The sequence below is a fragment of the Toxotes jaculatrix genome, chromosome 3 (assembly GCF_017976425.1).
Source record: "Toxotes jaculatrix isolate fToxJac2 chromosome 3, fToxJac2.pri, whole genome shotgun sequence".
Lineage (NCBI taxonomy): Eukaryota > Metazoa > Chordata > Actinopteri > Toxotidae > Toxotes > Toxotes jaculatrix.
Window position 1 is genome coordinate 630,014 of NC_054396.1, and position 25,846 is coordinate 655,859.

Genomic DNA, 25,846 nt, shown 5'->3' on the forward strand with positions numbered 1-25,846 from the left:
AGACAATCGACCATCACAGTGGAGGAAACGGCGATGGTGTGATGGGAGAGGAGAAGGTATTGTGTTTTCTGTGAGACACTGTGGTCTGTCCTACAAGACAAAAGCTGTTCGTTCTTTTTGACATGTATTAGTTTGTATGTCTCAAACGGGGTTACTGATGACTTCGTCCCTTATTTTTCAGGTATGTGGAAGAAATCTCAACAGCTGAACCCGGAGCAGAAGCTTCTGGTGATAAAGTAAGTCATTACCATGGTAAAACTTACTGAGGACTTTTTAAGTGTCGCTGTGTAAAACACTGTGCTCTGTCAATAATGCTAAAGTGGAGGTCTCTGGTGGCGTTCCTCTTCTTTTTTCCCTCCTGATGTGAACTGATTTTCTGTAAACCTGACCTTTGAGGTGCATATAATTTACACTGTAGGCTTAATATGTGTCTGGCTCCAGTGTCCCTGTCAAAGTATGTGTGCACAGAAGGCTGCATCTGAATTAACACCTTACTTAAAGAATAAACAACTCTTCCTTTTCCTTCAGCCACGAGGGACAATGACAAGGAGTTGCAAATCATGGCGAGCAGCTTATTCATGTAAAAAGCATGCTGGGAACATAGAAAAGAGGCATCATATTGCATGGAAAATACTACTTTTTTATGTACGTTAATCGATACATTCATCAGTGTGCCACACATGCCATTTTAAAATAAAATGAAAAATACATCCAGTCTGAGTCTCAGACTTTTGGAACCCACTGTATAATCATAATGCGTAGTGTTGTTATTGTGTTTAACCCTGCAGCTGTAAATTTGGTAATTGTGTCGTGTTTGTTTCCTGAAAACCACAACCTTGCTGACTGGCATCTTTACTAGAATGGACAAAAAAGGAAATACATTAGTGAAAAAAGATGAGAGTTAAGTGTGCAATACTTTGGAAACCTGGTAGTAGAAAAACATTTGTGGTGACTCCCCGGTTTCCAGTGCCAAAATAACTCTTGGCTGATTAACAGTTAACCCAAACAGTTTAACAAAAAACTTACTTGTGTCCATGCTACTGTTGATTTAAAGCCCAGTTGCCCTACAACAACAGCCTGTTGGCCATGTAGTGATACTAGCTGACTCCATTTTCCTTCACAGATCCCAGCTGCACGACCTCTTCTCCCGCCTCCTCCCTTGCTCCACCTTCCTCCTCTTCAGCTGTCTCCATTACCACTCTCTCCCCCATTTCGTCCCCATACACCAGTCTTCTCCAGCAGACAGAAGACCAGATCCCTTCCCTCCCCTCCCTTCGTCCTTTGGGCCTTTCCTAAACCTTGGGCCTCCTCTTCTGGACCAAGATGACCTTGTAGGTTTGGCAGATGACCAGTTTTTCATTTGTTTGAAGCCTATGACTTTGATAAAATGCCTTCCTGCCTGGATGACCTCCTGTGCAGCTAGCATTAGCCAGCAGAAGTTCAGATTGAGTGCATGCGAGAGGGATGTAGAATCAGTGAGGGTTTCGATGCCTGTGACTGACTGTAGTTAGTGGAAGCCAATTTGAAATAGATGGAGAGGAACCTAACCTTCCTTGCACTCTTCCCCTTGACCCAGAATATCTTCCAGGTTCACCTTGAACCAAAGCAGGACGAGAAACTCATGAGATGGATTGCCTCAACACGCCTGTTTGACACAATTCTGACTTCCTTCCTCTCAAGAGCCGCTGATATTTGTCGGGAAAGACACGGAAGCACAGCCAGCCACTTTGCTCTCACTCCCTCATCTCACTAACCTTTCAAAGCCAACACACTCCTCAGAGCATCTGTTGAGTCACAAAGAAATATTGCACTTTGTCTGTTACCATACCAGACGTGGCAGCTTTCCAAACCAGGAACATACAGCCTAGGTTGTGTCTTTCTTTTTTTTTTGCTGAAAATCAGTGCTTAGACTTTGAAGGTTGTGCAACTTTGAAATGAACTAAAAACCAGAAAATCTAATTTTCCCAAGCAATCTGAAATACAGCATCACTTGAATATCTTATGAGTCCACAATTCATGTGAAACTGAACCCCTACAAACAAGGCAGCAGCACCTGTATGTTGGTTCAGTGCAGCTGAGAGGAGGTTATTTATAACACTGTATGATGTTTATTAATAAGATTGAATAGGCATATATTACTTTGAACAACATGTGACAGCAGAAAATCCTAATGTTAGATCAGTTACACTCATATTGAATGCTGCAGCTGCTGAGATTATTCATTTGGAAAAATAGACTTTGCAGATAACACACCAGATGCTCATTTAACCATCTTGCGCAGCCATGTGCACAGAGGGGATGCACTGCACAATAAAATCTCATCCAATAAATACTCTGCCATTTACTGGATGAGTCAAAGCCTTTTTTGAATTCTAGAAAGGCTTCTCATCAAAAGGGTCAATAAAATCTGAACTGAAAGCCGATGCTTGCTTCTTCAAACTGACCCTTTACCAGTTCAGTCACCGTGACTCAGACATCCTGAGAGATAAGAGAAACACACTGCAACCTTTACTGAGACTGTGACAGATATAGGTGGATCAGTTTTTACTTTAATTCTGATTTGGTTTGGTTTCAGAGGGCGTTCAGGCAGAGTTTTAGAAATTAAATTAGTCAGAAACTCGGATAGGAAGTCCTTGATTCAAATCCAGATCCAATATTTTCCAATATTTCTATATACAAACTTTATACAGTGGGGCACAGTTTTGTTGTTGTTTTGTTTTTTTATGTTTGATGTGACCAGTTACTGTCAGGATCCATCAGTATCCTTCTCTGTTTCCCTATGTTCTCCTTTGTTTTCCCCTCCCTAGTGTTTTGGTTTCATCCTGTTTGTCTGTGTTGTTTGTTCTTGTGTGTGGCGACCTATGTTCTCTTCCCGCCAACTCGCCTGTGCAGCTGCTCCACCCCAAGCCAGCAGTATAAGAACAGTTCATTCAGCCAGTCTCCACAGTCACCTTAGTGGTATTATGCTTCAGCCCAACTATTGTTTGCTTTGTTCTCCACTTATGCTTCCTTACACACTAACTCTGGTTTCCTTGTCCTTCAGGTCCAGCCCTCTTCAGATCTTCTTCCTTCCTGGATTTTCCTCAGCATCCTGTCCTCCATGAGGAGGACAGGATGACTTTGTCCCTGCCTGGTCTTCCTTGTAATTCACCTGCTCTCCAGAATCTCCTCACTGCTCTGCCTACTCCTCAGATATGTACACCTGCATTCTGTGCCTGTGTTCTCCAATCATGTAGAATTTGTACATTAAACTGTGTTAAACTTTCACTTTCTGCCTCTGAGTGGTGTGCGTGTGTGTGTGTGTTGTGCATTATGGCTCCATTTATCATTGGTGTATTCTGCCTTACACAGTCAGTTAATGCAACTATTTTATTTATTTATTTATTTATTTTACTTTTGTAGAAAAATAAATATATGCTATATTATACATTTATACTTTTTGTAAGTATTACAATTATGTGCAGATTTTTACTCATATTTTAGGCAACATAAAAGTTAGTTTTTATGTACTTATTTGCATTTAGTCGCTCAAAGTTTTAAACCAGAATAAATCCTGAGAGGTGCAAACCAAACCATATTTTAATGAGAGACACTCGGACTCTGTAATCGTGGACATGATGTCATGTTTACGCGGTGTTCACATCAGCTATATATCGCAGAAAGGATTACTCCTCTAGAAACGCCATAATTAGTCCCATCCAACTGGAACTTCGTGGACCTGGACAGTTGTTTGGCTACCACATGATGTGGCAGGTACTCAAACAAAAGCACAATCTGCGAGTGAAGAGGGATCGTGATGAATTTGCTGTGGGAGCTCGCAGAAGGTTTATAAGAAGAACTTACCACTCCATGGGACCGAACAATATGTGGCACGCGGACAGTTATGATAAACTTAAGCCATACAGTTTTTCTCTTTCAGGCTCTATCGATGGATTTTCACATAAAGTACTGTGGCTTGCATGTGGACCAACAAATAATGACCCAAGTGTGATCACTCACTATTTTCTGTCATATGTGCAAAACCTCGGTGTCATTCCCATGAGACTGAGGACTGATTGTGACACGGAGAACGGGACCATGGCTGCAATTCAGTGCACCCTATGTCATCATCACGACTACTACTCTGGAGCGTCCAGCCACATGTATGGCTCATCCACAAACAACCAAAGGATTGAGTGCTGGTGGTCCATATTCAGACAGGGAAGGTAAGTAGCCTTCATTAAGTAATTTCATTATGTGTAACCTTTGATGTCATTCATTCAAACATATGCTTAACATTTTTTTTTATTATTATTTTTTTTTATTATTTATTCTTGCTCTATAAATGAACTTCGGTTAGTGTATTCCTGTGCCAGGCTAGTGAGGGTCTGGATTTTGCAGACACCTTTGGTCAGGGTGTCATCATTCCCGGCCTTCCCTTCCTTCCAAAATTGGACCCTCGAGTCATCCTGAAGATGCAGTTCTTGGATGAGATGAACAGGAAGAAAGCTCCTGGGCTGAAAGTGAGAGAAACTGCTTACTGAAAAGGCTTGATGATGTTTTCTTGGTTCAGTCTTAGTGTGGTTGTCTGTGTCTTCCCTGTACAAACATATCCATCCTGAAGTGGCACATAAAAGTGATTTAAGAGAAGTAGAGCTGAAACTGTGTGTTAGTCGACAGAAAACTACTTCAACTAAAATGCCAAACGTTCGCTCATTTTCTTCCACTGTGGGAATAATAATTTCCAGCTTTTCTCATCACAGTGAACTTAATATCTTTTGATTTTAAAATTTATTGATTTATGTATGAGGATCATCAACATACATCCATGTATATTAATAATTTCTAACAGTTTCAGGTCCTCTCATATGACACCTGACACACCTAAATCATTTTATTTATTTATTTTTTGTCTGCAGATTTCAGGCAGCTCTACTCTTTCTTTTTACTCTTTGGTAATGTTTTTTTGAATGAACCAGGCTCTCAAAACGAGCAGTTTTACAGGCATTAATTATGCAAACAATGAAATCTCACAAGCAAGCACCTCCTCATTAACAGGTGGCTTTCATCAGGCTGTAAGGAGCCATTTATTTGTATAAGACAGAGAGCTTGATGAGAGAGGTTAGGGTCAGAATATGAAAATGCAGTGCCATCCTAGCATGGCTTTTATTCTCATGTCTACCCTGCAGTCCAAATTGTCGGTGCTGGAACATAATAAAGTTGCACAAAATGTCTTGAAAAACAAGTCGTGCCAGAAAAAAAAGTTGTCATCAACAACAAAAACTCTGTTAATGTTGCTGTTGTGTTATTAAAAGATTTTATTAAAGTAGGACTGTTTGTGGATGCTGTTATTATATTTTTCTTTTGCAGTTTTGTAACAGTTCAGCAACCAGCAATCAGGAAAATGCATGAAATAAGTTTTAACTTCTAAAGTTAACTAATAATTCTAGTCTTGTGACAAGTAACCTGAACTTAAAGTGTAAAATCTGTGGAGTAATTAAACAAACTTTTAGCTTTACTAACATCTTTCAGAAAGAACTGATCTGTTCAACAATGATGAAGGTGATTAAAATAAAATAATGTGTGACTTCACACAGGTTTAAGTCCTCTGATGCCCGGGCTCAGCTTCCATCATGGGTTAGGCCTTATGTGCGGCCTTATGAAGGCTTTGGAAATGTGGTCCATGACGTTTCTCAGTTCTTCAGGGTTGCAAATAAAATGGTGGGTCCTAACACGTATACAGTTCACAAAAAAGATCAACTGACTCAATGTCCTGGTGTAATTGAGGTCAGTTGGCAGTTTTGGTGTGGCTTGGCAACAGTTGGGTATATATATATATATATATATATATATATATATATATATATATATGCACACTAATACTTGTCCCAGTTGGTCCAACTCAGGTCTCAAGTCCTTGAGGGCAAGTTACAGGACACGTCTCAGGACAGTGTCCTCCAGGATGATGAAACCAACTGGACTCACATATATTTCATATTTTTTTTGTAGTGTTGTATACCAGAATAAATGTCTCTTAAATGAGTGATAGACCTCTCTCACAGGAGGTGTCTGTCTTTCAGAGAAGTGTAACAATAGCAATCATAACAAATATGAAAAAACAGTGCTTCATTGTACATCAAGGGCCAGATTTACTAAATGAATTTGGAGCCACAGTCTATGTTCTCAGCTCCTTATTTCCTGGGACAGGAGCTCGCTCTGCACTCAGCTCAGTGTGGGACAGAAACTCAAGGCACATTCAGCAAGTGAAGCAGAGCTCAGGTGCAGTTCAGAGGTGGGATTTTCTATGAGTCAGACCAGTCTAGAGGTGGAGTGGCCTCCTCAGGCTTTTTCAGCAGCGTGTTCATTTCCTCTCAATGCCTGTACAACTGTGTTTACTGCTGAGAGGTCTGATCCAGAGCTGTGACCATTAACTGCCTGTACAGTACTGATTGTGTGTGTTTGTGGTTGTAACAGGCCTGTGGTAGAGAAGAAGACTGCTGCAGAGAGCTGTGGGGCAGTGTGTTTGCCAGATACTCAGCCCTCTGGCTTCCCTTCCTGCTCACACTCCCAAAGCCCCCACACCCAGAAGGCCAAGGCACTGGATGCCCACCTTCCCAGCCTGAAGAGGAGGAGGCTCAGTGAGTATCAATATAAAGGAAATGTTTCCATGACTTCTTCAAATCCTGAAACAGTTCACAGAGGAGAAGTTAATCATTAATGTGTTTTTAACCTCTTGTTTGGTCTTTGTGATCAGATGAACACACTGGAGCCAATGGGATACCCAGGATCTTTACTCAGTATGAATGTGAGGTGCAGAAGAGTCAGAGGAGACCAGCCAACCTGTTGGAGACAATCGACCATCACAGTGGAGGAAACGGCGATGGTGTGATGGGAGAGGAGAAGGTATTGTGTTTTCTGTGAGACACTGTGGTCTGTCCTGATTAACAGGTTTATAAGAAGAACTTACCACTCCATGGGACCGAACAATATGTGGTACGCGGATGGTTATGATAAACTTGAGCCGGTTTTGCTCTTTCAGGCTCTATCTATGGATTTTCACATAAAGTACTGTGGCTTGCATGTGGACCAACAAATAATGACCCAAGTGTGATCGCTCACTATCTTCTGTCACGTGTGCAAAACCTCGGTGTCATTCCCATGAGACAGAGGACTGATTGTGACACGGAGAACGGGACCGTGGCTGCAATTCAGTGCACCCTACGCCATCATCACGGCTACTACTCTGGAGCGTCCAGCCACATGTATGGCTCATCCACAAACAACCAGAGCATTGAGTGGTCCATATTCAGACAGGGAAGGTAAGTAGCCTTCATTAAGTAATTTCATTATGTGTAACCTTTTTTGTCATTGATTCAAACACATGCTTAACATTTTTTTAAATTATTTTATCGATTTCTATAGGTGTCAGTTCTGGATGGAGCTATTTGCAGACCTTAGGGATACATCAATACTTCAACGGGAGTCACGAGCATCAGTGCCTACTGAGATATTGCTTTGGTGATGTTATTCAGAAGGACTTGGATGAGTGTGTGAGACTGTGGAACAGTCACAGGATTCACTCCTCCAGAACAGCATCATGTCCAGGAGGAGCTCTACTATTTACCACACAGGTAACACTTTGGTGATAGATTGATGTTTGTATTTGTTTTTCTTTTATCTTAAAAATAAATAAATAAATGTACTTATGTCATCTGTTTAAAAAAGGTTTGGCTCCAGAGACTGTGGATTTAAAATTGAACAGGCTGCGCTGGATGCCTTTCCTGAGGCTCGTCTGACAAGAGCTCCATGTGGGGACGCAAACATGCAGGAGTACTCGGACTTAGCCATGGAGCACAATCATTCACAGAAGCCAGAGTACTGGCAGTCTGCAACTGAACTGTATCGGAGACTAAAAGAAACTGCTCAGCTATGATTGAAGAGAGGTTTATTGTAACGGTGGAACATGTACACAAAGTTTGTCGACCACAGCTTCATTATTGTGGAAAATAAATGAATAAAAATAAAGCAAATGAATGAGTATTTATTACATTTTTGTATTGTAGAGAACAAATACTTTTTTTCATTCTAAATCTGAAACCGTGATTCATAAACACCACATTTTGAGAATAATGGATCTAAAACAATTGTCAAAAAAATTCAGCATTAAAAACATGCTCACATACCTTAACATTATAAAAACCTTGTATTTACCTGTACTGTACGTACAACAAAAGCCAGTCTGAGTCTGAGCTCTAGGGGTCATATGGCTTATAAACAGCCAAATCCTGGACTATCTGGAATTCCAAAGTCCATTTGTGACTTAAACGCACTGTATGGATCTAGGAGTGGTAAAGTTTGACCATGTATTTGCTATTGGGAATGTAGAGTCATCCAGGAACTCTATTCGTGGCAATGGTTCCAACCCAGAAGGGGGAAGTGATGTCAGCCCAGTTGCAAACATCAAAACATCTGCATTCTGCTAAGAAAAAAATGTTCAGATATACCATGGTAATGTGGTTTTCCAAGTAGTTACAAAAAAATTACAAACCTTCACAATCAAGGAGATAATCTGTCCAGTAGGCCAAGGTTTGACTTTCTTTTAGTCTCCTGTTACTCCCTGAAGGGCTGAGGTCAGGTTTGAAGAGTCTCTCAAGTTCAAAGCCAGTGAGTCGCTTTGCAGAGTGGCACAGGACAGAGGTCAGCAAAGAAGGGTGTTGCTGTAGTGCAGTAAGAAACTGAAGGGCTGAAAGGCCATCTTTGAATCTACAAAATGAACACAAAGACTGTTTCACTGCTTATCTACAGAAAACTATGAAAGATCCCCTTCCCAACAATTACAATCCACCTAAACAAATGTACATTTGGGCTTGGTTGTGTTTTTAAGTAAAAAACCCATTCTTTTGATTTGCACATAGCAAGGTAAGTGTTACAAACTGCACCAATGACAGAAAGAAACACAGTCACACTGAGGAATGACACAGAGGGCAGGGTGGCATGAGTACTTATAGACTGCCACAAGGCAGGGAATGGAGAGACAGACATCACATAGTCACACATCACAGTGACTGATAACATACATGCCATCAGGCATGTCAAACAAATATTTCATACATAAATGCATAAGAAAAGAAGAAAAACATATTAAAAATGTGATCTTACCTGTCAATTACAGATGAATTGCGGTCAATAATATACCATCGGAGTCTGCCACGATTTCGTTCTTTCCTTCCACGGCAGCCACGTGTCTCAGACAACCTGCTGTCTGTAACATTGTGCTGTGTCATGATACATTCTTGCAGAGCATCCACCGAAGCAGCATTCTCAATCTGAAAGACATAAAAAGAGGCATAAACACCCCAGTAAATAATTGTATGTACTATATATCCTTGCCAATTTTTATTCAGTCACATACATAGCATAGTGTAACCCTACCCTATGAACAACTAATAAATGAAGCCAATTCTGTGTATGCAATATAGGAAGTAAAAATTGTCTTAAAACACTGGAGGAACTATGTAAAACTGTAAAACACACAGTAACTTTATGCTATTGTCACCTCTCGCAAAGCTTTCACTCTTTCTTCATCAGTTATTAAATTAACTGTTGATTTGAATGGCTGGCCGGCAAGATAATGAACAAGCTCTTCAGACAGGAAATGGGGTCCTGGACCTCCATGTACAGCTGACACTACAATCATCTTTCCTGCCAGGAAGTATTCATCCTCCCAAACAGCTGTGAATGAATTCATATTGCAAAATTAAAACACAGAATACATTACATAGTTTAAGGTATTGAGGAAAAAGGCATAGTCCATGTGATATTTATGTTTAATTATCATTAACCAACCATTAGTATAGTACACATCTAACCCTATACATAGCATTTGCATTGTAGACCAAGAACCGATGTCCTTCTGGTCCATCAAAAATGGGCCGGTCTTTCAGGTGTTTCATTAGCAGTCGTTTTGGACCACCTGTGTCAATCACCTCCTCAAAAACACCAGCACCATCAGTAAATCTGACCAGCATGTCACAGGGTTCAGAATATGTTGTACGCTTGGAACCTCTGACTGCTCCATCCCAAACATTAGCCCTTGAGATGTCGAACCTGCTGACTCTTTTGTGATCTGTAGGAAGTGACAGGTTTCCCACAATGTCTGGTAGTGTAATGTTCAACTTGTCAAGTGAAAGTTTGTTTCAGTACATCAGGTGCTGCTACCTCTGGGTCTTCAAATAACGGGAGTGTTTTCCCTCTAAGAGGTCTTGGGAACAATGTTTATCAGTGTTTCCCATTAATTATGGAGAATGTGGTGTCCCTCCATGGTCTAATTTGTGCCACCACAGTTACATAGTGCGCCGAACATGACTACACTCTACTGCACTCTACTGTTAGCTACACTGTTGTGCCCGGTTGCTTTAGCAAAGCATCTCGTTTTGCATGAGAGCTGCTGTAATCCTGCCTAGAACACTATCTGCTCAAAATCTACGCACAAATGCCTGCGTCAAAGATATTACTAATTCTTTTTAAAACAAAACCACGTTCAGTGCTTCATGTGTTTGCCACAAAACGAGCAAAACACCACCCGATAATGAGGAGATGCTTGCTCGAAAGATTTCATTGTTTGCATAATTAATGCCTGTAAAACTGCTTGTTTTGAGAGCTTGGGTCATTCAAAAAACATTACCAAAGAGTAAAAAGAAACAGCAGGGCTGCCTGAAATCTGCAGACAAAAAAAATAAAATAAAATGATTTAGGTGTGTCAGGTGTCATATGAGAGGACCTGAAACTGTTAGAAATTATTAATAGCATATCCATGGATATACATGGATGTATGTTGATGATCCTCATACATAAATCATTAAAGTTTAAAATCAAAAGATATTAAGTTCACTGTGATGAGAAAAGCTGGAAATTATTATTCCCACAGTGGAAGAAAATGGGCGAACGTTTGGCATTTTAGTTGAAGTAGTTTTCTGTCGACTAACACACAGTTTCAGCTCTACTTCTCTTAAATCACTTTTATGTGCCACTTCAGGATGGATATGTTTGTACAGGGAAGACACAGACAACCACGCTAAGACTGAACCAAGAAAACATCATCAAGCCTTTTCAGTAAGCAGTTTCTCTCACTTTCAGCCCAGGAGCTTTCTTCCTGTTCATCTCATCCAAGAACTGCATCTTCAGGATGACTCGAGGGTCCAATTTTGGAAGGAAGGGAAGGCCGGGAATGATGACACCCTGACCAAAGGTGTCTGCAAAATCCAGACCCTCACTAGCCTGGCACAGGAATACATTAACCGACGTTCATTTATAGATGGATGCATTTGTGTAATGTTACAGCTGATTGAAACTACAACTCGTATGCAAACAGGGGGGTTCCTGTCAGACCTGCATAGATGTAATAGCAATAGAAAGTTACTGGATTGTGGGTGCAACAGAGGGATTTTGACAATAGCAAAGTGAAAATGACTTCCAGTAATGAAGCCAAAAACTAAACGTTTAGCCTGATGGCGACACAAGAGGAGAGGTGATGGGGACATTGAAGACATTCTGTCTTTTGGATATAAAAGATAGGTGCCATGGTAAAAAGAGTATATTCTGAAACATTTCTCCAGACTCCATGAAACCATAACAACCTCACCTTCCCTCGACACACAGCAAAGAAGGATCCCCCTTTGGATGCTGGATCGTTGACTTTGTTGTAAAATCCGTCCATAACCTAAGAACAGACAAAGAGATCAGATATTGTTACCAACTCACACCATGTCCAGCTCATGAAATACTGTGAGACCTGTAAAGGTCTGGAAACCTGGAGGTGGAATGTGATAATTAATATGACTAGCAGGGGTTGACTCAGACTGACATATTCTTCCTCCTGCAGCCAGATCTCAGTAAGACAGAATAAATCAATCTGCTGATCCATTATCAAATGATTTACTAACAGAGATTTAGACAAGAGAGATCTAACGTTTAATAGCCCACATCTAATTGTGGTGTTTTTATTTATTTCAGGTTTTTATGAATAACACCTCTTGCCTTATTTGGTTTATTCACTTTTTGTTGACGGGGAGCAGACAGTCTCTATAGGATAATGGGAATTGCTGGAATGGTAGGAATCATGGGAGGGTGACAGCTCTAGAGAAACTGCAGAGAAGCGTGTAGGACTGCAACTCTGCCTCCTGGTCTCTAACCCTAACCCCCATCCAAAGTGGGATGAATGCCGTCTCTCCTAATCAGACCAGGTTTTCCCCAAAAAGTTTTCCAGTTGTCTATGAAGGCCACGTCGTTTGCTGGACACCATCTAGACAGCCAGCGACGGAATGATGACATGCGGCTAAACATGTCATCACTGGTCAAATCGGGCAGGACTCCAGAGAAACTACGGAGTCCGACATTGTTTTGGCATAGTTACACACCGATTCCACATTAATTTTAGTGACCTCCGATTGGCGTAATCGGGTGTCATTACCGCCGACGTGAATAACAATCTTACCAAATCTATGTTTATCCTTAGCCAGCAGTTTTAAATACGATTCAACGTCGCCCGCTCTAGCCCCAGGAATGCATTTAACTATGGTCGCTAGAGTCTGTAACTTCACATTTCGCTAAATGGAGCTGCCAATAAGCAGAGTTTTTTCCTCAGCGGGTGTGTCGCTGATTGGGGAAAATCTGTTAGAAACGTGAAGCGGTTGCTGGTGAACCACGGGCCGTTGTTTCAGGCTATGTTTCTTTCGGACTACCACCCAGCCGCCCTGGCTTCTCGGCTGCTCGGGAGCTGGCGGGGAACCGCTAACAGGAGCTAAAGTAGCAGCAGGAGAGAGAGAAGCTATTGCTAACAGCTAAGCTAGCGGACCAGAGATAGAGCGATTATATTATAGTGTTAAATCCCAAGGGGCCCGTGCACAACAGATGTTCAACTGAAGCAATATACGTGTGCAAGAATTCAGAGATTAACCACAGAGCTCGGCAAAGTTAATGTAGACTGATAAGCTAGGATAACTCGAAACACTCGTAAAACAGTGCAGAAGCAGCACACAGGAAGTGACACAATACGTTACCATCACGTCAGCACGTCTCCCAGCAGCGTCTAACCCCGCCCACTCTGTGACATTATCCCAGACACACGACTGATCCTTTGATGACACTCATCATCATGGTCACTGATGTCTGACGCCATCAGTGGGTCATTGAGCTCGATCTGTAAGAGCCAATCAGAGAGCAGTATCAATGAACAGGTAGGACACGTGAACTGATCCTATATAAACCCAGTCAGGTGTCTGGATCAGAAGAACATGCTTCTCAACATGTGGTCCCCAGCAGACTGCTGGGGGAGGGATTCAGTAAAACACCGTTTTCATCACTTCCAGCAGAAAGACAAGGTAAACGCAGACCTCACCTGTGGGTCTGGTGTCTGCAGTGGATCTCACCTGTCAGTCCGATGAGTCAGATCACACTGATCCTGGTCCTGGGTGGTCCACGTCAGGAAATCAGGTCTGTGCTTCCTGCTGAGGTGTAAAACTAGAAAAAGTAAATAAAGACTTTGTTGCCTACTCACCTGCTTCATTCACTGTTAACTCTTCATCACTAACACAGTGCTGTATTAGTAAGTCCAGCAACAGGAAATTCATCTGCAATAACTGAGTAATTAACTAATTAACTAATTATTTAAGTCATGTTTCAGATGTTCTGAGGTTTTATCCAGGTAGATGTGACTTCGCTGTTTGTCACATGACAGGAAATGAAAATCTTCACCGTCTGAACTGCTGTTCAACTGTGAGACCTGTAAAGGTCTGGAAACCTGGACATAGTCTAGTGGTTTCATAGCCATGCATACAGATATTTAATTAAACCACACTCACCTCAGTGAAGGTGCCCTTTCCTTTAGGTTCAACAAACATGGGCTTTATGCTGTCAATGCGATCTGCATGTCCATTAGCCTAATGAGAGAGAACACACACACTGTGGCCGATATTTCAACATTCAATTCAGAAATCATTTGGAACATCTCTAATACATAAATCAATAAAAATACAACACGATGAAAGCAATATGTTTTCCTGAGAGCCACATTTCCACTTACTCTCCAGAATTCCAGGGTTTTTTCCATTAAAGGGAAGGAGGGAAAAAACACTCAGAGACCACGAGGAACCACACGGCTCAGGTTGGCTGAGGAGAGAACACAATAAGAAAGGATCAAGGATCAAGGAACTTCTACTGTCAAACCAGTACATTTACATGTTATGGCACGAAATTAGTACTCAAGTCCCAGTTTAAGCCATCAAGAGCAAGATGTAAAGAGCGAAAATATAAACATAAGGGCAATAAAAATCTAGACAACAGAGCAAAATATAAACATATAAACAATTAAATAAAATAAAATAAGGAAGCCAAGATTAGCATGTGCATAAATATGCATGTGCAAGTAGGAGGTAGTAGTAGTGCAAAGAGGTAGTTCATATATTGCACCTATATGAACATGATGGCCAAGTATTGCAGATAGTGGATAGTGTTGTGGTGCAAGTCAGTCAGTGTGTGGTGAGGAGGGGAGGGAGGGGGGGGTATCTACAGGGCAGGGCCAGAGTTCAGCAGTCTTACAGCTTCAGGGAAGAAGCTGTTCCTGAGCCTGGTGGTCCTGCTCCAGATGCTCCTCAGTCTCCTGCCTGAGGGGAGGGGTTGCAAAAGTCTATGTGCGGGATGGGTGGAGTTGTTCTTGATGCAGAGGGCTCTCCCTCTGCATCGTGCTGTGCAGTGGTCTGAGGTGGTGGGCAGGCTGTTCCCCACAGTCCTCTGTGCAGTCTTTACCACCCTCTGCAGAGCCTTCCTCTCAGCAGCAGTGCAGCTGCCATGCCACACAGTGATGCAGGTGCAAAGGACGCTCTCCAGCATCCCTAGCTTTCAACAGAGCTAGGAGAAAGATATTCATATGAGGATGATGACAGAAATAATGAAGAATAAAAATATTTCCATACAGTACACATAGTATATTGTTTGACCTTACCAACAGTTTTGCCTAAAGATGCCATGTTTTCAGGAACGTACCTGTCACAGAAGGAAAGATCAGTAGTTTTAAATTAATCATCATTGTCATTGTAAGAGTTAAACTGTTTTAATATGATAAAGTTTAAATATTACACTTCTCCAAAGGCCGAGTCCCATCAGGACATTACATGAGATGTAAGAGTAAACCCTGATGTAATAAAATAAACCCAACACATCAGATACAGTTGGTTTATTGAGAACATGGACCTTCCTGTGTGAAAGACAGCTGGACTTCAGAAAGCTCAGCAAAAGATGAGCTGAATGGTGCTATGATGACTTTTCACACCAGGACATTGAACTCCATCACAAGACAGATTACAAAAGAATGTGTACATCTGTCCAGTCAATGGACATGATTAAAAGTGTAGAAGCTTTTCTGAAGAAGAGAATACTGTAGAACAGAATGAAGAACAGGATACTGAAGAATAGAATACTGTTGAATAGAACAGAATAACAAAGACTAGAACGTAGAAGAGAATTCTAATTCAATTCATTTGAATTCAATTTTATTTATATAGAGTCTTCCGCAATCAAAATGATCTCAAAGCGCTTTACAGAGTCTGCAACAGCCTTTTCAAGAATTTTAGAAGTAAAGGGGAGATTGGATATAGGTTTATAGTTTGCTTAAGTGCCAGGGTCAAGAGAAGTTGTTGATTGCTGCCACTCCTCCTTCTCGGCCTGTGCCTCGAGGAATGTGATAATTAATATGACTAGCAGGGGTTGACTCAGACTGACATATTCTTCCTCCTGCAGCCAGGTCTCAGTAAGACAGAATAAATCAATCTGTTGATCCATTATCAAATGATTTACTAACAGAGATTTAGACAAGAGAGATCTAATGTTTAATAGCCCACATCTAATTGTGGTGTTTTTATTTTTTTAAAGTTTTTATGAATAACACCTCTTGCCTTATTTGGTTTATTCACTTTTTGTTGACGGGGAGCAGACACAGTCTCTATAGGATAAAGGGAATTGTTGGAATGGTAGGAATCATGGTAGGAATCATGGGAGGGTGACAGCTCTAGAGAAACTGCAGAGAAGCGTGTAGGACTGCAACTCTGCCTCCTGGTCTCATGACTTTGGTTATCTAATAAAATCTGCCATATTTCTAGATATGAGAGCTGCACCATCCAAAGTGGGATGGATGCCGTCTCTCCTAATCAGACCAGGTTTTCCCCAAAAAGTTTTCCAGCTGTCTATGAAGGCCACGTCGTTTGCTGGACACCACCTAGACAGCCAGCGACGGAATGATGACATGCGGCTAAACATGTCATCACTGGTCAAATCGGGCAGGGGTCCAGAGAAAACTACGGAGTCCGACATTGTTTTGGCATAGTTACACACCGATTCCACATTAATTTTAGTGACCTCCGATTGGCGTAATCGGGTGTCATTACCGCCGACGTGAATAACAATCTTACCAAATCTATGTTTATCCTTAGCCAGCAGTTTTAAATACGGTTCAACGTCGCCCGCTCTGGCCCCAGGAATGCATTTAACTATGGTCGCTAGAGTCTGTAACTTCACATTTCGCTAAATGGAGCTGCCAATAAGCAGAGTTTTTTCCTCAGCGGGTGTGTCGCTGATTGGGGAAAATCTGTTAGAAACGTGAAGCGGTTGCTGGTGAACCACGGGCAGTTGTTTCAGGCTATGTTTCTTTCGGACTACCACCCAGCCGCCCTGGCTTCTCGGCTGCTCGGGAGCTGGCGGGGAACCGCTAACAGGAGCTAAAGTAGCAGCAGGAGAGAGAGAAGCTATTGCTAACAGCTAAGCTAGCGGACCAGAGATAGAGCGATTATATTATAGTGTTAAATCCCAAGGGGCCCGTGCACAACAGATGTTCAACTGAAGCAATATACGTGTGCAAGAATTCAGAGATTAACCACAGAGCTCGGCAAAGTTAATGTAGATTGATAAGTTAGGATAACTCGAAACACGTAAAACAGTGCAGAAGCAGCACACAGGAAGTGACACAATACGTTACCATCACGTCAGCACGTCTCCCAGCAGCGTCTAACCCCGCCCACTCTGTGACGTTATCCCAGACACACGACTGATCCTTTGATGACACACATCATCATGGTCACTGATGTCTGACGCCATCAGTGGGTCATTGAGCTCGATCTGTAAGAGCCAATCAGAGAGCAGTATCAATGAACAGGTAGGACACATGAACTGATCCTATATAAACCCAGTCAGGTGTCTGGATCAGAAGAACATGCTTCTCAACATGCGGTCCCCAGCAGACTGCTGGGGGAGGGATTCAGTAAAACACCATTTTCATCACTTCCAGCAGAAAGACATGGTAAACGCAGACCTCACCTGTGGGTCTGGTGTGTACAGTGGATCTCACCTGTCAGTCCGATGAGTCAGATCACACTGATCCTGGTCCTGGGTGGTCCACGTCAGGAAATCAGGTCTGTACTTCCTGCTGAGGTGTAAAACTAGAAAAAGTAAATAAAGACTTTGTTGCCTACTCACCTGCTTCATTCACTGTTAACTCTTCATCACTAACACAGTGCTGTATTAGTAAGTCCAGCAACAGGAAATTAATCTGCAACAACTGAGTAATTAACTAATTATTTAAGTCATGTTTCAGATGTTCTGAGGTTTTATCCAGGTAGATGTGACTTCGCTGTTTGTCACATGACAGGAAATGAAAATCTTCACCGTCTGAACTGCTGTTCAACTGTGAGACCTGTAAAGGTCTGGAAACCTGGACATAGTCTAGTGGTTTCATAGCCATGCATACAGATATTTAATTAAACCACACTCACCTCAGTGTAGGTGCCCTTTCCTTTAGGTTCAACAAACATGGGCTTTATGCTGTCAATGCGATCTGCATGTCCATTAGCCTAATGAGAGAGAACACACACACTGTGGCCGATATTTCAACATTCAATTCAGAAATCATTTGGAACATCTCTAATACATAAATCAACAAAAATACAACATGATAAAAGCAATATGTTTTCCTGAGAGCCACATTTCCACTTACTCTCCAGAATTCCAGGGTTTTTTCCATTAAAGGGAAGGAGGGAAAAAACACTCAGAGACCATGAGGAACCACACGGCTCAGGTTGGCTGAGGAGAGAACACAATAAGAAAGGATCAAGGATCAAGGAACTTCTACTGTCAAACCAGTACATTTACATGTTATGGCACGAAATTAGTACTCAAGTCCCAGTTTAAGCCATCAAGAGCAAGATGTAAAGAGCGAAAATATAAATATAAACATAAGGGCAATAAAAATCTAGACAACAGAGCAAAATCTAAACATATAAACAATTAAATAAAATAAAATAAGGAAGCCAAGATTAGCATGTGCATAAATATGCATGTGCAAGTAGGAGGTAGTAGTAGTGTAAAGAGGTAGTTCATATATTGCACCTATATGAACACGTTGCCCTATGATGGCCAAGTACTGCAGATAGTGGATAGTGTTGTGGTGCAAGTCAGTCAGTGTGTGGTGAGGAGGGGAGGGAGGGGGGGGTATCTACAGGGCAGGGCCAGAGTTCAGCAGTCTTACAGCTTCAGGGAAGAAGCTGTTCCTGAGCCTGGTGGTCCTGCTCCAGATGCTCCTCAGCCGCCTGCCTGAGGGGAGGGGTTGCAAAAGTCTATGTGCGGGATGGGTGGAGTTGTTCACGATGCAGAGGGCTCTCCCTCTGCATCGTACTGTGCAGTGGTCTGAGGTGGTGGGCAGGCTGTTCCCCACAGTCCTCTGTGCAGCCTTTACCACCCTCTGCAGAGCCTTCCTCTCAGCAGCAGTGCAGCTGCCATGCCACACAGTGATGCAGGTGCAGAGGACGCTCTCCAGCATCCCTAGCTTTCAACAGAGCTAGGAGAAAGATATTCATATGAGGATGATGACAGGAATAATGAAGAATAAAAATATTTCCATACAGTACACATAGTATATTGTTTGACCTTACCAACAGTTTTGCCTAAAGATGCCGTGTTTTCAGGAACAAACCTGTCACAGAAGGAAAGATCAGTAGTTTTAAATTAATCATCATTGTCACTGTAAGTAAGTTAAACTGTTTTAATATGAAAAAGTTTAAATATTACACTTCTCCAAAGGCCGAGTCCCATCAGGACATTACATGAGATGTAAGAGTAAACCCTAATGTAATAAAATAAACCCAACACATCAGATATAGTTGGTTTATGAGAACATAGACCTTCCTGCGTGAAAGACAGCTGGACTTCAGAAAGCTCAGCAAAAGATGAGCTGAATGGTGCTATGATGACTTTTCACACCAGGACATTGAACTCCATCACAAGACAGATTACAAAAGAATGTGTACATCTGTCCAGTCAATGGACATGATTAAAAGTGTAGAAGCTTTTCTGAAGAAGAGAATACTGTAGAACAGAATGAAGAACAGGATACTGAAGAATAGAATACTGTTGAATAGAACAGAATAACGAAGACTAGAACGTAGAAGAGAATTCTAATTCAATTCGATTGAATTCAATTTTATTTATATAGCGTCTTCCGCAATCAAAATGATCTCAAAGCGCTTTGCAGAGTCTGCAACAGTCTTTTCAAGAATTTTAGAAGAGGAGATTGGATATAGGTTTATAGTTTGCTAAAGTGCCAAGGTCAAGAGAAGTAGTAGATTGCTGCCACTCCTCCTTCTCAGCCTGTGCTTCGAGGAATGTGATAATTAATATGACTAGCAGGGGTTGACTCAGACTGACATATTCTTCCTCCTGCAGCCAGGTCTCAGTAAGACAGAATAAATCAATCTGCTGATCCATTATCAAATGATTTACTAACAGAGATTTAGACAAGAGAGATCTAATGTTTAATAGCTCACATCTAATTGTGGTGTTTTTATTTTTTTTAAGTTTTTATGAATAACACCTCTTGCCTTATTTGGTTTATTTACTTTTTGTTGACGGGGAGCAGACACAGTCTCTATAGGATAATGGGAATTGTTGGAATGGTAGAAATCATGGGAGGGTGACAGCTCTAGAGAAACTGCAGAGAAGCGTGTAGGACTGCAACTCTGCCTCCTGGTCTCATGACTTTGGTTATCTAATAAAATCTGCCATATTTCTAGATATGAGAGCTGCACCATCCAAAGTGGGATGGATGCCGTCTCTCCTAATCAGACCAGGTTTTCCCCAAAAAGTTTTCCAGCTGTCTATGAAGGCCACGTCGTTTGCTGGACACCACCTAGACAGCCAGCGACGGAATGATGACATGCGGCTAAACATGTCATCACTGGTCAAATCGGGCAAGGGTCGCTGATTGGGGAAAATCTGTTTGAAACGTGAAGCGGTTGCTGGTGAACCACGGGCCGTTGTTTCAGGCTGTTTCCTTCGGACTGCCACCCAGCCGCCCTGGCTTCCCGGCTGCTCGGGAGCTGGCGGGGAACCGCTAACAGGAGCTAAAGTAGGACGGCTAGCTGAAGCTACTCTAGGCTGGTCCGGACCAGCTACAGGGGACTGACTAGCTAGTGCAGCTACGGGGTGGTTATCTACCTACGGGGTGGGTAGCCTCTACTTCCCTCAGCCTCGCCTCCAATGCTACAAAAATGCTACATTCATTACACATACCATTATCGCTAAAGGAGGCAGAGGAGTGACTAAACATCTTGCACACCGTGCAAGAAAGAGGAGAGGCAGCAGGAGAGACAGCAGGAGAGAGTGAAGCCATTGCTAACAGCTAAGCTAGCGGACCAGAGATAGAGCGATTATATTATAGTGTTAAATCCCAAGGGGCCCGTGCACAACAGATGTTCAACTGAAGCAATATACGTGTGCAAGAATTCAGAGACTAACCATAGAGCACGGCAAAGTTAATGTAGACTGATAAGCTAGGATAACTCGAAACAGTCGTAAAACAGTGCAGAAGCAGCACACAGGAAGTGACACAATACGTTACCACCACGTCAGCACATCTCCCAGCAGAGTCTAACCCCGCCCACTCTGTGACATCATCCCAGACACACGACCGATCCTTTGATGACACTCACCATCATGGTGGAGGTCTGACGTCATCAGTGGGTCATTGAGCGCCATCTGTAAGAGCCAATCAGAGAGCAGTATCAATGAACAGGTAGGACAGGCGAACTGATCCTATATAAACCCAGTCAGGTGTCTGGATCAGAAGAACATGCTTCTCAACATGTGGTCCCCAGCAGACTGCTGGGGGTGGGATTCAGTAGGACACCGTTTTCATCACTTCCAGCAGAAAGACAAGGTAAACGCAGACCTCTCCTGTGGGTCTGGTGTCTGCAGTGGATCTCACCTGTCAGTCCGATGAGTCAGATCACACTGATCCTGGTCCTGGGTGGTCCACGTCAGGACATCAGGTCTGTGCTTCCTGCTGAGGTGTAAAACTAGAAAAAGTAAATAAAGACTTTGTTGCCTACTCACCTGCTTCATTCACTGTTAACTCTTCATCACTAATACAGTGCTGTGTTAATAAGTCCAGCAACAGGAAATTCATCTGCAACAACTGAGTAATTAACTAATTATTTAAGTTTCAGATGTTCTGAGGTTTTATCCAGTTAGATGTGACTTCGCTGTTTGTCACATGACAGGAAATGAAAATCTTCACCGTTTGAACTGCTGTTAACACATTTCATACTGGGATCGATTAACAAAATGAGCGGCACACTATCAATGAAATTAATCCGTTATGTTTTCGGTTATGTTGATTAAAGGGTCAGTTCGTCTAAATGACATTTGTTCTTCCAAACCAACACCACCATTAGGTTAATGGTGAGTTAAAAGAGTTGAAATATCACTGTCTACAAGCTGCTGCTGTAAAATCTGTCTCCACTGAGTAAATGATAAATGCTTTTACACGACCGGACACAGTCACACATCGACGGGCACTTTGTGTCTGATGGGTTAGGGTTAGTCAGATCGGCACCGCAGAGCAAACTAACCTGCCCCCTGCTGAGCCGTGAGGAGCAGAGTCTCCGCCTGTGACCTGGAGTTAACCGGTGATAACGAACACGCTCACCTGAGGGGCCAAGAATGTACTCTGAAATAGAACTTTGTTCTGGATAAGACGAACAATACAGATTTGTTTGTCCTAATGTCGGAGAAGCTAACAGCAACGGGAGCGGGGTAACTAAGATCCGTGTTGTAACTCAACACGATTCGTTTTAACTGCCCGCACAGACCTTTGGTCCCTCACAGTCACCGGACCCCGGTTCAGTTTTCACGGATCCATCAGGGACAGCTTGTCCGGGTTGAGTCAGTCCAGAGAGGGGAGCGGCTGCTGTGGGGAAGCAGATTAGCATGTTAGCCTAGCTAAGTTCCAGTACCTTAGTTGGTAGGAAGTTTCTGCAGTTAGTTTTAGCTTTGGGTGAAAACCCCGCGGCAGCACAGATACCAGACTCAGGGCTCTCAAGTCTCACGCATTGAGCGTGACAGTCACGCTTTTCGGTCTTTTGTCACGCACTCCCGCCACACATTGTATTTTGCTGAGAGAAAAAAAAACTGTAAATTTCTCTCGTGCGTCGTTGCTATGGAACCGGGAGGAATCAAGCACGTGTCCTATGGAGTTGAGCCTGTCACTTACCTGTCAATCAAAAAAGGAAAGGGGCGGGCTAAGATAACGCAACAAGCAATGAAAAAAATAACATCCCAAAACAATGCTTTTGGGGGGTGGCTTTTTTTTGGGGGGGGGGGGGGGGTGTCACTCTTGCCTGCATTCAAAACTTGAGAGCCCTATCAGTGAATACGCTCATTACCGCCACCTACTGTTAATATAGCCACACTGACATTTCCACTCCAGGACAGAGCAGAGCCGGATGCTTATCTTCCATGGTTTCCCCATTTCTGTTATTTTTGCGGCCAAATGTTACTGTATTGACTTCCACAGTCAAATGTATTTATTTATTTTTGTCTGAGGTGATGTAAAGACAAGTCAAACGTAAAATTGCAAACAGTTAATTGACAATTTTTTTCTGTTACATTTGACATTCTTCTGCAAAATGTCATGTAGTAACTACAGTCTGAATCCCATTCACCTGTAGATGAGTCTTCATCTTACACTGCACTTGAAGAAGCCACTGCAGCCATTACAGGCATAGATGCCATAGTGTTTACCACTGCTTGAATCAGAACACACTTTACAAAGCAGATCTTGGCCAAGTGCTTTACCTTGGACTGAACTTTTTCAGCTGAGTTACTACCTGTCATGTTTCTTTCTCTCTGTTAGAATGAGTGTGTGAGCCCGAGTCGTCTGGGGGCTTTCTGGAGAAAGACAAGGAGATTAGCCACAGGCACTGTGTAAGTAAAGGCTGATTTGTCATCCTCTTAATCTTTACTGTCTATAAGGGTGAATCAGTCACACTGCTTGCAGGCATAACCACATTCAACACAGGTGAGGAAAGGAAAAAGAAAAGGAAAACAATATCTCTTCCTACCTTCACCGCTATGAAATGACTCTTCATGTAAAGACTGCTGCATATTAATGGCCACCATTGTCTGAGTATATCTATAATCAACAGTGTTGGGAAGGATACTTTCAAAATGTATTCCGTTACAGAATACAGAATACATGCCCAAAAAAGTAATTTGTAACGTATTCCATTACATTACTCAATCTGAGTAACGTACTCTGAATACTTGGATTACTTCCACATTGAATTGCATTTTATAAGTGTAGGAATGCGGCCCTCAAATCCTGCTTATTAAACGGCCCTGTTCTGTGTGTACTTCTGCTCTAACTGTCTGAATGTGTTAGGTCCAAGACACCCTGAAAGTGCAATATATTATCATTTTCTGAACAAAGACAAAGGGTATGTTAACACAAAAGATGTTTTGCTTGATTAAAAAAGGAGAAAAATGTACAAATTTTCCCTTTGTTCCTTTATTTACTCAGCAGAGAAAATAGAACATTAAATAACAAAAATTATAGGTGGTGAGTGTTGAAAGGAGGTGTGGTGGACATGGCACTTTGTTCACCACCATCATCTGATGCCATTTCTGCTCTTTGCAAGACACTGGAATGCTTCCTCTAAAATAAAGAAAGACAGAAAGATCACAAATTAATAACACTGAAACTGTTTTATACTGGAAAGAATAAAGAGAACTATTGTAGGCCTATACATTCATTCATTTTCTACCGCTTAATCCTGTGTCAGGGTCGCGGGGGAGCTGGAGCCTATCCCAGCTGACTATGGGCGAGAGGCGGGGTGCACCCTGGACTGGTCGCCAGTCAATCGCAGGGCTGACACACAAAGATAGACAACCACACAAGCACACTCTCACACCTACGGGCAATTTAGAGGAGCCAATTAACCTAACCCATGCATGTTTTTGGTATTGTATTGTATCCGGAAGCCGGAGTACCCGGAGAGAACCCACACAGGCACAGGGAGAACATGCAAACTCCACACAGAAGGGCCCAGACCGGGGTTTGAACCTAGAACCCTCTTGCTGTGTGACATTACACTTCACAGTAATCATTACACATAATAATCATCTGTTTTAAATGGAATATGTTAAGTCTAGGCTATTCAACATACCATGTTACCACATCATAGCCAACATATTTCATACTTGATATGAAAGGAAACATAAGACAGTTGCCTAACTGAGGACAATAAATGACAATAAAAAGGATAACAGTAAATAACTGCACATTAATAAGTAGACATAGATAATAGCAACATCATAATATTTCAGAATAGGTGATGGTTTCATTTCAAGTGCAAATTAAAAAAAAAAAAAAAAAAAAGAAGCTGTCTAAATCTAAAAGCCCCCACCACCAAGTTGCATACATACAACTAAAACCACGTGGAAGCATTTAAACATAGAAAAAAAACTTCCACCGTAGCATTACTAACAAGTACCCGAACTAGCAGATAGATTTTTGTAGCTCCTATTTGTAGTACTAGTCCCGAACTGCATACTACAAAAACCTAACCGCTGTGTAAGCTAACACACGCTAATTTTAGTTGACGTTAGCTAGCATGTCATACAGGGCTAGTGAGACTCCAACGGCTCTGGGGCTAGTAAATCAACAATAAAGTCACACATAAACTTAGCAGGTGATACTAACATTAAATAGCAAGATGACCAGTAAAAGTACAGTAGACGCCAAGCTCTGGCGAATTAAAAAGAAAAAACGAACTTACTTTAAGATGCTTCTTCAGATTGGAGGTGGAGTCTTTGGACGCTCACAGGAGGTTGTTTGCTGGTAAGCAGAGGTTGCACTGCACAGTTATATTTCGTTCTCCTTCCTTATTCAATGTGAAATGCTGTTTGAATTTCCAAGACAGAAACGCATTCCTGTCCCGGCTCTGTTTTGCCGGCTGCGGCTCAAGCTCTCGCTCCTGGTGCTCCTCGTCCGACTCCATTCTGACCGACTGATCAAGCAAATAGCTCGTTTATTAACGTTTGTTTTCGTGGAGTTGGGGCTTCTAGGAAATGCATCGGGTTGCCTTCGTTCATTTAGAGAATAAATATGAACTCGTGAAACAGAGAGGTATCGTCACGTAATCCATCGATTTCAACAATGTAACTGTATTCTGAATACTATCTATTTAAACTGTAACTGTAATGGAATACAGTTACTCATAATTTGTATTCTGAATACGTAACGCCGTTACATGTATTCCGTTACTCCCCGACACTGCTAATCAACACTGTTGTTATTATTCACGGTTCAGACTTCATTTATCATTGTTTCCATGGGTTTTATGTAGAATGGCTTCACTCGTGTTTATCAGGTTTATCATCACATCCAATCCAAACTGCAACTTAGTACCAGAAGAATTTTTTATTATTACAATTTGTCTGTGGCACTTTACCAAAAGTAGAACTGGTCAGATAGTCTCTAGCTGATGAA

General features: G+C 42.1%; 1 protein-coding gene across 1 annotated transcript; it reads left to right on the forward strand.

The window, feature by feature from the left end:
* The first annotated feature begins 5,651 nt into the window (after positions 1–5,651).
* Positions 5,652–7,020, forward strand: LOC121179573 (regulator of telomere elongation helicase 1-like). Its single transcript, XM_041034483.1, has 3 exons — positions 5,652–5,700; positions 6,454–6,617; positions 6,734–7,020. The coding sequence occupies exons 1-3, from the start codon at positions 5,654–5,656 to the stop codon at positions 6,898–6,900; spliced, it is 378 nt and encodes a 125-aa protein (XP_040890417.1). The 5' UTR covers positions 5,652–5,653; the 3' UTR covers positions 6,901–7,020.
* The last annotated feature ends 18,826 nt before the right edge of the window (positions 7,021–25,846 follow it).